Here is a 14,224-nt window from a genome sequence, read left to right on the forward strand (position 1 = left end):
CATCTGACACTTGGGCAGATTTGATTTGAGAGCCTGTACACAGAATGGGATTCTTTGTGCCTTAGACTATGGTTTGGACTCTGAAGGGAAGCCAAATGTGGCCAGGCTGACACAGTGACCCCTGTCTGTTTGTCTGAGCATCCAGAGTGGCTGGTGATGCCTTCAGCTGCTGCCCAGCTTCATGGTTCACAGCCTGTGTGTGTTCCAAAAGCACCTTTTGTGCAGGCATGCAGCTCCTTCCCTTACCAGCTGCAAGGAATCCGTATCAAAACTAAAGTGACATTAAATTAAGCCTTTTTTCACATATTTTCACTGATGTTTCTAATGTGTTTCTGTTTTTCCTGCAGAATGATTCCCATTTTCTCAGCACTATCCATGAGGTCTACTTGCAAGTCCTCACCAAGAGTACAGACAACATTAAGCTATAATGGAAGCTGAATCTACTTAAAATATGTTCATTTTAGAAACAATTATGCCTCATCTATAAAACTAATATTTTTGTAAAAGAATATTTAGTTTTCAATGTCTTGAGTTTGAACCTGTTAGGAAAGATTATTCCTTAAATACTTATGAAAGTAACATTCTCAGAATGATCTAGGTTTTCACTGTGATCATCACCAGCAAACCTTTTTTTTTATTGGGGAGGGACTTAAGTTGCATTTGAGCTCTCATTAGCATTAAGTGAATGTGCAAATGTTTGCTCTGGCTCTCATTCCTGGCTGTATTCACTGTTCAAGGATTACAGACTCAAAACTATTTCAACCAGCAAATGCACAGTATAATACACTACAGCACACCAGAACCAAATTCAGTTGTGGGAACCTAGTTCCAGTTTGAAGGACTAAGGAAAATGAGAGCAAAATGCTTTGTGATTAAGTTGGCAGGTGCTGGGAGGGAAAGGGTCTGGAAGCCAGGCCATTGGAGCTAAATCTTTAACAAAAGGTCTAAAAATGTGATCAGCTCAATACACTGGCAGTCTCTAGCTAATGCATGTGAATTCATCCTTCCAATATTTCATTAATATACTTGTTTCTGTGTTACTGACATAAAACACCCAAGTAAGTAAGGCCGTTTTCTCTAAAAAGGCAGAATTTGAAATATGCAAAATCTTCAGTAATTGTACTTTTCTTTAAAGCAACAATGGAGTTGCACATTGAAGTTCTCATTTTAAATTCATAGTTAGGAGACCACCACTGGAAGACCCTCTTCCTGTTCAGCAGTGTCTGAAAAAATTTAAACATTTTGTTCTCTTTTAGCTTAAGGATGGACCACACTATAGTTGGCTTTCACTCCTCAGTTGTGTTGTAACTGCAGTGTTGGAAACTATGCAGATGGGAAACAAATGCATGCTTTTCTTCTGTTGCCCTCTCCCCAAATAATTAGTGTACACTTCATAGTCTGAAGTTTATCTAACTAAAATGTTACTGCTTTGTATATGTAATTTAGTAAGTCACTATTCACTAAGAATTTAACTGGGTACTTTCCCATTTGAAATCAGAAAATTTTTAATTATACTTCCTTATGCTGCTGTATTGGTTTACCTTTGGGTATTTATTTCTTAAAGGCATTCAAAGGTAATTAATCTGAGTTCAGGTCCCAACCTTTTCCAGCAATAGTAGTTTTAAAAGATGCTTTTTCCATAGAAAAGTGTTGGGTTATTGAGTAAAGAGATAATCTGTAGTGAGTTGTGATGCACTGCTTCATTCTTTTCCTTCAAGCACTGTTGAAATATGAAGAAAAATACTGTTTGGCTCCTTACAACATATATGTAAGTACAGATCTCTTAAGGATTAGTTAATGCTGACATAGTCAAGGTGCATGGCCATTTCATTGGAAACTAGTAATTGAGCTTTAATTGTGACTTGTTCACAAATCAGGATGTTTTAGATACGATAAATAATTACATACCTTCAAATATTTTTATGTATTTGAACTATTTTAGGTTTTTTTTCTTAGCTTTTTAGTGGAAAATATATTTTGTTTAGCACTACCTGCCTTCTGAAAAGCTCTTCTCAGCCTTTGAGTTCAGTGTTTCCAATTAAAATATATATAGTATATTGTTAGCAAAATGTTCAAGATTCAGGGAAAGATGCTAATGTGCATTCATCAAGAAATGTATTTGATTTAATGGTAGCATTTGAATTGAGCAATACAAACTCAGACCTCTAAAGGGAGATAGGAGCTTCTTCCATAAATTCTGGAGTTACAATACTGTGTATGCACATAAACAGTGAGACTCAAGTTAGATTCATGAACTAAAGTGATTTTATGTTGAGCTTTTTAGGAAAAGTTTCACTGACAGGTACAAACCAGGGAGCAGTTCCTGTGAACAAAAATGGACAGTCTAAGCCAAGCAGAGGGTTGCTCTTACCTAGATTTAGCAAACATGGAGTCTGTAAGTTCTCACTTCTCATGGACAGCTTCTGTTTTCTTCAATGAAAGATTTGATAAAGGTTTGTAAGAACAGAAATGTTGGAAGCTGATAGTGCATTTAGTGTTTGCTAAATACACTCTTATCAAAAGATCTGTAAGAAATGATAGGAAGGAGTTGTATTTTGAGTTCTTCAGCCATATACAAAAGTAATAACACTTTAGATATCCTTAACTTGTGAGGGTTCCTGTGCAGCTGGAAACAAGCAGTTGTCAGAGCCTTACTTCACTTTGGTTTTGTAGTGTCCTGGTAGGAACAGGTTGATAGTTTACTTCCCTGCCCAGACTTTCCAAATCAACTGGCAGAGAACCAGAGTTGAAATCATAGTGTCCACAGCAAACTTTACACCTTGAACAAGTGCATGTGTTTGTTCCAACCTCTGCGTGGGGCCAGCACACACAGGAACCCCCCAGTGCAGAGGTGTGACAGGGAATGGCTCTAACAGATCCATTCCTTTAATTAAAAGCTTGTTGTAAAACACAAGCTTAATTACAGTGTAAAAGCTGGTTTGGTTTTTTTTAATGTGAACTCTGTATTTAAAAACCTTTTCCCTTTTTTAAATTTTTATGTAAGTTTGAAATTACCAACTTGTTGAAGTGCTTGATTCGTGTTATCTGCATGTAGGGATAACCAGTATGTAGCAAGTTACCTTGAGGCATCGCAGAAAATTATTGTGACCATTTGAAAGTTGTTTGGGTTTTTTTTTTTAATTGATGGCTTAATGGGGATTTTATCTGTTCTTTCTGGGAATCAAAAGATTATTTGTTCAGACTACACTCCTCAAATTATTACCTAAGCATGTTTTTTGTGGCTCACATTAGGTTACTTTAGGTTTGAGTTTGGATTTTTCTTTTTCCCTAATCAAAGACAGTTTTAAAACCTACATATGCTGAATTGTTCAGGAAAATCAAAATTCTCAGTTTTGTAGTTAGACTTTATCTGTTATTTAACAATGCAAAGTTTATATGAAAGGTGCCTAACAGTTATTAACTTTAGAAGGAGAATATCTTTCCAAATTAAACAAGGTTTGCAGAATGAGTGATAAAAAAATTCAAGTGATTAATCCTGATTTAATATAAAATGTGTAATTCTGTGTATAAATACTCAATATTTAAACACTCGCTGCTGGATGTATCATTTTTGCTTGCATTTCTATTTGCTTCATTTTGATTTATTTCTGAAATCCATTATGCCATGTGTAGTCACTGATAGAATTTCTGCAATGTTTTGGAAAACAAACTTTGATTTGGGACTTCTTGGTTTTTAAAAGTATTCTAAGCAAATCAGCCATCTTTTTGCCAGGTATTTGGGTTGCTTTGTGCAGCATATCTTAACAAGAGGAATGTGTGCAATATGTATCACCTCATGTTTGTCTGGCAATGTAACAAAAATGTTAAGATGCAATATCTTCCTTTCACTTCAACTTGGAAAAATTGCAGTATCTCTGATTTGGTGGTGTATTTATTTTTATCTATTCAGTGCATGGGCATATGGTTAGTTAGGTTCTTTTATGTGCATTATGTGCTTTTAGTAATTTCTGAGTTTTATCACTTCTGCATATGCACCAGTTGTAGCCATTTGCATGTTCTTTCAATATGAAGACCATGGGGAAGGGGGGGCTTCAAGGAAAGATTTCTGGAAACCTGAATAATTGTAAGTCAAAAAATGTAGATACTGCATCATTAACGTTTTTGGTATGGTGTGGGTTTTATAGCACCTATGTATGTTTGCAGTTATTAAGTTATTGCATAAATGTTTAAGAATGAGCATTTTTTTCATCCAAAATTTTGTATGTTTGCAAATATATTTTTGTAATAAAACTTCAAAACAAATGTTTCAGTACCTCCTAAAATCTTGTGATGTTTCCTTTTATTTCTGTTAGTTCTGTTATCCTACTGGAAGGTTCAAGTTTTATTTAGGGTTAATATTTTCCAGGGGAAAAACTCAAATTCCTTTACTCCATTCGGGGATAGAACCAAATTGCATTTGTCCAACTAGAAAATGCAACCTGACTGCTTGAAGGGCAGTGGGGAACAGCTTCTACAAGGCCCTCTGCTGCTGTCAGCAGCCTTGTGTTTTGAATTTGATAAACAGGTAAGTTTCCTATCACATTAAGAAATGCAATTGTACTTTCACTGGTTTGTAAGTACAGCTCTGGGTTTGGTGCCTTTCTATATCACTTTTTTATGGTGTCCCCGTTCAGCCATCTAGATAAGGCATTTGATTCTCAGTATGATGTTTGTCTTTGATCCAAGGCATTGGAAATTGCAGTTGTCCTCCTGCCATATCTGATTGACATCATCACTAGAGAATGGCATTTGTTGCCCTGATAATTCATATTGGAGTGATGCCTGTACAATGTTCAGAAGCAGATTCTTCTAATAGAAGACTGCCATACATAACAGGTACAGAAGTCTTGGATTTACTGCAACATACTTGGAAAAAAAAAAAAGTGGAAAACTGCTTAGAATCAAACTTTGTAATTCTGAAATCTAGATCTAAATTCTCTATTAGGTGTGTTGCCTGCCTGGTCAATATCAAGAATATTTTTTCTCATTCTCAGTGCCATTAATCTGTTTGTCTTCTCTGGTCCAGGTATTCCTCTTCCCTGTTACTCACATAAAGTGCTCCCCTTTAGTTTGGGAATAAGGTAGTATTTCTGAATTTCTCTGTGTAGCTCCAGCTAAACCAGGCACTGTACAGTTGATCTTGTGTGCTCTACAGTTGTGTTTTTTGGAAGTGTATGACAGAATTAAGCCAATCCCTACTACGATGGTGATATGTAGTGGGTGGAATCAGGGAATAGGCATTAGACTTCCTAAAGTTCATTGTCTAAAATTCAAATTTCATTTACAGGCTTGCAGAATGAAATAACAACAAGCTGTAGCTCATGTCTGTGGGCCAAATTAATTGAAGTTAGTGGACTCGTGTTTGGTAAGGGTTCAACTACAGTTTTTTCTCACTATAGAAGGCAGTATAGAGTAAGAAACCTGTCATTCATACAGGGTTTTTTTCATTTGTTAATAGGATGCCTTCAGGTTACTAAATAGTCTTTATTATGGCTGAGGTAAATTTCTCTTCATTTTAGTTTTCTAATCAAAATACTAGAAATTATAATGTATGTCATCAAAAGATATTTCCAGTGCCCAGGAGTGGAATTTCTTCACACAACTTCAGGTGTGAATCAGCTTTTTTCCATCTTCTAGATTTTAATTTGGGGATTTCTTTTTTAACCTGACCTACTAATTTAGAATTTAAACTTCTGTGATAGACCTGTAACTTAAAATACAGCCATGAACTGTAAAGCTCATCCTTGTGAGTTATGCAACAATTTTTTCATAAGACATTCCTAATCAGGCTCAAAAAGCATTGAGAAAAGAGGGCAGTGAAGAGAGATTTTTATCAGTTGCTGCATTTTTGAAAGAGCACTGGCAATAAAACAAGAGGGAAAGGACAATTGAATAGAAGAGTCCTGAGAAGAAAACAAGGGAAGCAAAAGCATTCATATAAATATGAAAGGGGATATTGTAGAGGGGAAAGTATGGCCTGTGAAAGTATTTCCTGAAGCACAGAGGAATTTAAGTTACAGTTTTGTTTCTGTACTGCTGCATGTTTTTAGGTATTCTCAAAGCTCAAATGCAGATTGCCTATAAGAATGCAGAGTATTTCAGGGCGTGTTCAGAAAATAACTGGGTAGGCATGATTTCCTTGCTCTAATTCTTCAGGTCTGCTGTGGGGATTTTAACCTCTGGTTAAAATGAGGTAGCACAATGGAGTTGACTGATCACAGCAGTACCTAATTTTTGTCTTTGCTTAATGGCCTCCCATTACAGTTTAAAATTTGCTACACAGAACAAGGCTGCTTGTACCTCATTGGCTTTTATCTTTCATTTTAAACAGATCTTTAAAAATATTTCTACCAGAATCCATTCTTTAAAATTCAGCAGGTTCATTTTACAAAATCAACCTTGGGAAATAAAACCACAAATGAATAAGCTTTATATGCTGGCTGAAATGAAAGTACTTGCCCTTAGGCCTTTATTGGAAACACGCAGGGCTGTGATGTAAATGCACAAGTTTTACTTCTTTTCTCCTCATAAATAAGTTATGAAGCTTTTAAGAGCATCTACAGAGCAAAGATCACCCAGCCTGGCTCCTGTAAACAAAGCTCTATGTTGGTCTTAATTTAGACAGCATATGACTTGCACATCCTGCTTGTTCTTCTTGTGGTTTGGAAGAGGGATCAGGGAGGCTTAGCAGGTTTGAGATTTATGGGTGATGCTGAATGCCTTCTCTGGTTTACGTTCTGAGCATCAAACAAATCCAAGTCTGTCCTCTGGGGACACAGCTGTCCCATGTAACAAAACTGATGCAAAGGAAGCTTCTGTCTTCTTAAACTCCCCAGAAGAATTGAGGTACAGGAGTGCAGTTGAAGCCTGCAGGGTCTGGATGTGTACAGAGTCTGTTGTGGTTTACAGCAAGCCCTGCTCCTGATGTGATCTTCAGGATGGAAGGCACAGGGTGCCCATTATAAAGAGAGAGCTCTACTTTTCCATGGTTTAGTAGGAAAATCCTGCCACAACAGAAGCTTTTACAGAAGACTCAAAGGTTTGGTTAGAAACACAGTACTTTTAGTGCAGTACTTTTAATAAGGGTTTCAAAATAAACAATTATTCTTCAGATATTAAGACAGCTCTCTGAGGGAAACTGCTAACATAACAGACATGTGTGAAAGTAATGTGGTCTCAGAGTCTGTAGTGCCTGATCCTACTCCTGTGAGGTAGCTTTATCTGGAACATGATTTTAGATAAAAAAAGCCTGATCTTATTACTGCTCCTATACCTGTTTCCATGCAGTACATATAATTTCTTACAATTACTGGTGATGTAATTGTAGCAGCACAGCTACAGACATCAGAGGTTTTTTCTTTTTTCTTTTTCCTTAAATTCATTAGCAGCTAAATAATGTTATTACTGAAGATGAGCTAAACAATCTGTTCTATGTCTCACTGAAATCACTGGTTTTGCATGTGGAAGAATGTGCAGGTGGTACAAAATGAGAGAATGCTCTGGCATCAATCCCTTTCATCCATTCTTGAATGATTTCCTTCTCAAAGGGCTTCTAATGCAGCTGTTCTTTCAAAGGAATAGTCAAACCCTGTTGTGTTGCAGAGGTCAGGCTGAAGAGGATTTTTTTCACTTTCTCTCCCATGCATTACAGCACAAATAAGTCCTGCTTTATTTGGGCATTGCAGCTCTCTTACACCTTCTTTCTAAATGTGCACCCTGTGAAAGTGTTGCTCTTTGGCAGATTTCACTTCACATGAGCTATCATCGATATCTTTATCCTTTCAATCTTGTCACATCTGAATACAGATATAAATTTAAACAAAGACCAAAGAGATTAATAACTTCTGAGCTTGTTTGAAGGTTGTCATAGAAATTGAGTCAAGAATCAAATAGAGAAAACAAGAATGGTGAAGTAACTGGAACATCTATGTATTCAGTAGGCCTTTCAAGCATAGATGCAGGCAAAGGCCTCAAACTCCAACTACATAAGTATTTCATTATAACATAATTTGAAGAAATTGCAACAAGTGAAAAGTCAGGTTATAAATTTAAATAGTTTTGTAAATAGTATCTTTAACTGGTCATAGTAAACCAATCCAAATACCCCCAAATACTGTAATATTAGCATTTCAAACTTTGATTTAAATACTGTAATTTTCTTGCACTGCTAGCAGAAATACTTCCCTAAATATCATCTAACAGCCCAAACCAAATCACTGTGAGTTCCTTTTAACTGTGCGAGACATACAATGCTGTGGTTTTTCTCTGGCAGGCTAAATGTTAGATAGACATAAAAAAGTCTCACTGTGTAAGACTTGTCTCAAGTTATTTGGTTTAATCTGAACATTTTTCATGTATCATAAACCTGTCATAATATTTTGAAAACTGCAATTTTTGGGTTGGGTTTGTTTTGGTTTTTTTTTAGTAAATGGCATTTTTATTTAGAGGCAATATAAAAATTACTATGGTTTGAAATTGTTTTGATTCAACATTTGCCTGTGTGTAACTCAAAAATGGTCTGTTCTTTTATGAAGCTTTCCATGCACATTTTTCCTTTTGCAGACAATTTTGTCAGCTGAGGAGAAGGTTTTAGTTGAGTTGAACTATGAATCTATTCTGTTTGTATGTATCTTGTCCTTGCATCTTGCTGTTACAGACTTCAAAGGATGATGGATTTCCTTTCTGGATGTTTCTGCATCAGGCGCTGCACAAGAACCCTGCATTTTCCAGGTTGCTGGTTATAGGTGTTTTAGTCTGTGTGGCACAAACTGCTGTTCTATGGCAACTAAAGGATGTTCAGAGTGTTTTTCATGCTCCAACGGAACTGCAGAGCTGATCATTATTTCACAGCCTGCTGAATATTCTTTTCACAGGGTGTTTACTTGAGTGTGCGCTTGTGCTTATCTAAAACCACTTGCTATCACTGATGAAGGAATAGAATTTGAGTGAGATGTGACAGTAAGGACTGAGCCTCTGGAAAATTTGCAGCACCATATTTGGTCTGACAATGTACTGCATTCCCATCCATCAGACTACAATGATTGGAATTCCACCACAGTTCCACAGTGAGTGGAATTCCACTTCTCTTTTTTAAGCTACTTTGCAAATGAAATTAAACCCTGTGTTCAGGACTAGCAAGGTTACAATCCAGGACAGCAGTGACTGGTAATTCCAGTTTAGTTTGGAATCCATAGAATACTCAAACTGCAATTGCACAGCCTGCTGGCCTCCTCCCACGCCTCCATGTGTTTTCTTTACTCACCACTGTTTGGATTCTGTAGTGATGAGCTCTTACTACACTTGGATTTGGCAATCTTTTGAGAACAGGTTTTAAGGCAAAATTGGGCACGAAGCCCCATGGTAGCTAACTGGCCTGAATTCGAGCAGTGCTGAGTACATGCAGCTTCTGCTCTGGTAAACAGGGTTGCATGTACTTATGTCAGCAATGCATTTTTGCAGTATCTCAGCAAATGTCAGTCATAGCTGAGCTTTCATGCTTCTGCTGCACATAATGTCCTGACACCAAAACGTAAACGAAGGGATGAAAAATCCAGTTATCCTGTGTATGTATTTAATAAGCTGTCTAGTCTAGTACTTCATATGAAGCTAATGAGATGTGATTGTATGTTCTGAACCAAGGCTGTTTGTCCATACATTTGCATCCTTGGTTTCATCACATTGTATGTGGTTTCAGAGGCAAGTCCAAGGAATGTGGAAGCAGTGTTGACCGTTGCATGCAATGTATACCATGACTTCAGCGATTGCTTTACAGTCCATCACCCTTGGTCAGAGTTGCAGAAATAACATGCCTCTTCAGTAGATCAAAGTGGAGGCACAGACAGAAGGTGGAATTTCATCCTGTGAATGCTTGAGCTGCTGTTTTAAAAACACAATAGGCACTCGGTGATGCAGCACAAGGATTCAGGGAACTGAAGGGGAGTTGTGGGCAGTGATCTCCCAGTGACATTGTCTAAGCTTAGTCTATCTTAAATTCTTTTTATCATTCAGATAACAATAGAAGAAACAAAAGAAGTTGTGAGCTGTAGTAATACTGGACTGATCCAGATCATCCCCCTTATTTTCTTACAGGAGGGGAACAAGACAGCACCGCATGTCCAGCCAGAGAAGGCACTTGCTAAGGTTGCTGTTGCCAGTACACTTGGGACAGTTTGTGAGGGAGCCATACAAGGCAATTCAAGAGCACATCACCACTGTGATCACAGAAACTTGACCACAGGCCTTACTCTTCAGCCAAAGAATGGAATCAGCCTGGGCCAGCAAAGGCAAGAGCAAGGCTATGATCTGGCCATTTATATTTAAAAGAATTTTGTGAGAAAACAAAGGACAATGCCAAAGGAGTGGGGAGCCACTGAACTCCATTTTAGTTGACTGTCATTTCACTTTGCAACTATCAATGATTTATGCAGAGAAGAACAGTAACAGCCTAGCAATGCTCACCTCTTAATCACACTGTGTAGAGAGGAAATAGGGAGTAAATTAACCTGTTGGAAGCAAAAACTTAATGTAGAAATTACTTCATTGTTTTCATGGTACCTGCTTCTATTTTGATATTTTTCTCCTTTGTTTGTAAATACTACCAGCCATCCAGAAAGATGAAGTAGCCATATCTCTAAAATAAGCTTTTAGTTTCCTGGTGCAAATGTATTTATAAAGTTTGTTGAATTTTTTTTTTTTTTTATGGAGCTGAAATTGGACACACAGCCATGTTTTCTTAATGTATCTTTGGTCAATACAAAACATTGTGGAGTTTGGCGTCATGAACATGATTTCACTTACACTTGGCCTCATTTGAAGAATTTACTTTATGCACCTCTTCTAAACCACAGATTAGAGAAGACCAAACTATCCTGCTTAACCTCACTCAGCTGACATAGATAACTCCATGTCAGTGAGATGATGGTCAAGCCAAATGTCAACATCTGTCTAAAGAACAGTTTTAAATGGCAGGGGTGATAGAAAGTGTAATTCCCTTCCTCAGTGCAGCCAGTATTTTAACAACTGCTCTCAAATCCATGAGCATGGGACAGAGCTCAAGATAATAAATGTTGCTGTGCTGCTAAAATGGTTCTGTGCCTTTGACTACAGCAGCAGGTAGGAGATTCCAGTGGAGCAGGTCTGTAGAGCACATGACAAAGTGCTGAGGACTCCCCATCTGCACTATAAGGGACTTTGAATTCTGCTCCACACTGGCTTTTGTCTGTCCTGTTGAACTGAATACTCATTAACAGATGGGATGAATTAGCTGCTTTCTCAGACAGAAACTTCTGTTTCATCTTTATTTGAAATGAATCCAGTTCACGAGCTCTGGGACTGCTCAGCAGAGAAAGGCAGAGCACAGTGAGCAAGGAACAAGCAGGAAACTTGATCCAAAATGCTGGCTCAAGCTGCCTTAGTCTTACCTTCTGACCATATGACTGCAGACACAATCAAGTGTGCCGTTGCCTTGAGAAGGCTGACAGGCTGTTGAAAGGATGCAGGAATGGACAGAGGAGAAGAGGAAAAGTTGTGCAACATGCTCAGAGAAGTTGGTCACCCTCACTCTACAACGTTAATTTGATTTTAGGCCTATTTGAGGCAATGGCACAAGAAGATCCCGAGCAAGATATTTGCTGGTGTGTAGCATATATAAGGTTCAGTTAAGGATCTTATACAAGGAACTTAGGTTCGAATTTACTGTTACCTCACCAACAGTTAGGGTAGATTTTATAGTTTAAAATCTGCAAAATAGAAAAAAAATCAGCATTTCTCATAGATGTTACTTGTAACTCTTGAGATCTTTCATATTCCCCTACTGACAATATTCCTTTGGGCATCAGAGCTCCAGGAGGACAAAAGGAGTCCCTATCTCGTTGTACCAAAGTGGATTTTAACAGGAATATTGTGGGGAAACTGCTGTTAAGAATGGCTGTTGATTGTCTCCACTGTGTCTGGCAGCCCTGTTTCTGTTTCCTCAGCTAGGATCTCTTTGGTATGACTTCCTGCACAAGTAGCTACTTTCTAGCTATCATGTGTTACTTAATTTCCAAGCTGCTGTTTAAACATAGTGGCTTACAAGGTCTACAAGGTGTCTTTCTGTACCGTGAGAGGAAACCGGCACAATGAAAGTGCATTAATACCCCCATTTCTTGGCCCTCTGCTCTGCCACTGAAAGCTCTTGGCATTACGACCCATGTCTTCGGAGTTCCTAAATTTAAACCAAGGCTTGTGTGATTCTCATCAGGTTCTACCGTATCCTGATTTTATTGTCCATATAATTTCAAAGTGTATTACTGAAGTGATAAGATTTTGGTAAGTGGTTCTGCAGAAAGAAAAAAAAAAACCACACAAAAAACCCCCACCACAGGTAGTAGGCCTACCCTACCCTATTATTTGAAGGTCAAATATAGACTGGAGCAGAGCAAGAGGCAGTTGCAGAAGTTAACCTTTGAATAGTGTGCTCTCCAGAACAACCTCTGCACTTTGCTACTGTCAAGTCTGGTTGTTTGGCTATGTTTTATCCTTCCTGGCCTATTTCCAGTCTAGTTTTTCTTCTGAAGATCTTTATTAAAAGGATTTTCAAGAAGACAGCTGATGAAACACTTAACAAAACAGTTAAGCTAAGGGAGTGTTGTCTGCTTTTATTTTTCTAATCAATTGGTTAGTTTATGGAAAAACCTTTTATTGTACCTTGCTAAGAGTTTCACATGCTACTTCCTACTGGCAGTTTGCCAAGTGAGCATGGCTGAATCCTCTGTGGATAGAGGTGGTTTCCTTTGTTTCTGAAACCCAAAGTCTGCAGAGCCCTGAAGGTGAAGGTTTAAGGTTTTTAATGGGAATGGTTCAGTGTCTTCTGGAAGTACATGATGATGATAGCATTAGTTCACTACATGTAACTAGGATATTTTTAAATCAATATAACACAGTTTATAGGACAAACTATCACTGGACAGAACACTGAAATACAAAAGTGCAGTGCAGGAATACCAGGTTGAATGAGCAAGATCTGAGGTATCTTAGAGTGATAGAATCATCACCATTGGAAGATACCTTTTAGGTTGTCAATTCCAACCTTCAACCTAGCACTACTATTGTTTTGTCATTGTTGTCTGATTAGCCTTTTTTTGGTTGTTTCTAGATTGTGACTTCTAGTGCTGCTTGAGCTTTCTAGAACAAATATAAATATTTTCCTTGCCTATTTAAGTCTAGCATTAATGTCATAGTGTTCAGAATTGCTAGAGAAAATGTATTGGCTGATTGATGGCTGGTGAAGTCAATATTTTATGCAAAAGTCTCTGTGTTCATCAAATTTTATAACATGTTATGGAAATATGAATGATATCCTGACAGGAAGCCACACGGGGCAAATCTGCTACTGTTTCACCTGTGTGGAAGAAGCAGGCTACTGTTGAGATGTGGGATACTGTAACATTCTTTTAGACACAGGAACCGACTGGGGTGGAGACCAACAGCTTTATGGAGCAGGGGTAGAATCAAACATGTTGAGGGAGGTGATCCTGCCCCTCTACTCGGCCCAGGTGGGGCACATCTGGAGTTCTCTATCCAGTTCTGGCTCCTCACACAAGACAGACACGGCACTGCTGGAGCGGTACAGTGGAGGCCTCCACTGTAGATGAGGGATCTGGAACATCTCTTATGGGGAGAGACTGTGGGAGCTGGGCCTGTTTATTCTGGGGAAGACTGAGGGGACCTCATTAATGCATATAAACATCTCAAAGACAGGGGCCAAGAGGATGGTGCCAAATGCCTTTCAGTGGTGCCCAGCAACAGGACAGGAGCAACGGCCAAAACTAAACCACACGAAATTCTACCTCAATATGAGAGAACTTCTTTACGTTGAGGGGGCAGAGCGGTGGAGCAGCTGCCCAGGGGAGGCTGGAGCGCCCCTCCCTGCAGACATTCCAAACCCACCTGCCCCGGGTGCCCCTGCCTCGGCAGGGGGTTGCACTGGTGGTCCCCAGAGCTCCCTTGCAGCGCCCCGCTGCCGTGATTCCCCGAGCGGGGAGCGCGGCTGCCGCGGAAATGGCGCCGCGGGCGGGGCCGCGCCGAGCGCCGAGCGCCGAGCGCAGAGCGGGCCCGGCCCGGCCGCGGGCGGCAGCAGGGAGGGAGGGAGGGAGGGAGGAGGATGGAGGGAGCCCGCCGCTCCTCTCTCCGCCCCCTCGCTCCTCTCCCCTCCTCCTCCTCCGCCCCAGCGCTCGGCCCCGGT

General features: G+C 39.2%; 1 protein-coding gene across 2 annotated transcripts in view; it reads left to right on the top strand.

Annotated features, from left to right (window-relative positions):
* Positions 1–4,283, top strand: part of DCP1A (decapping mRNA 1A) — a 31,796-nt gene extending 27,513 nt beyond the window's left edge. For both annotated transcript variants that reach the window (XM_021533133.4, XM_021533144.4), the window contains one exon: positions 348–4,283. In XM_021533133.4, coding sequence (XP_021388808.2) covers positions 348–428 — 81 coding nt within the window. In that variant the 3' untranslated portion in view covers positions 429–4,283. The remainder of the gene's footprint in view (positions 1–347) is intronic.
* Positions 4,284–14,224: the final 9,941 nt, after the last annotated feature.

This window comes from Lonchura striata, chromosome 12 (assembly GCF_050655825.1).
Source record: "Lonchura striata isolate lonStrDom1 chromosome 12, ASM5065582v1, whole genome shotgun sequence".
Lineage (NCBI taxonomy): Eukaryota > Metazoa > Chordata > Aves > Passeriformes > Estrildidae > Lonchura > Lonchura striata.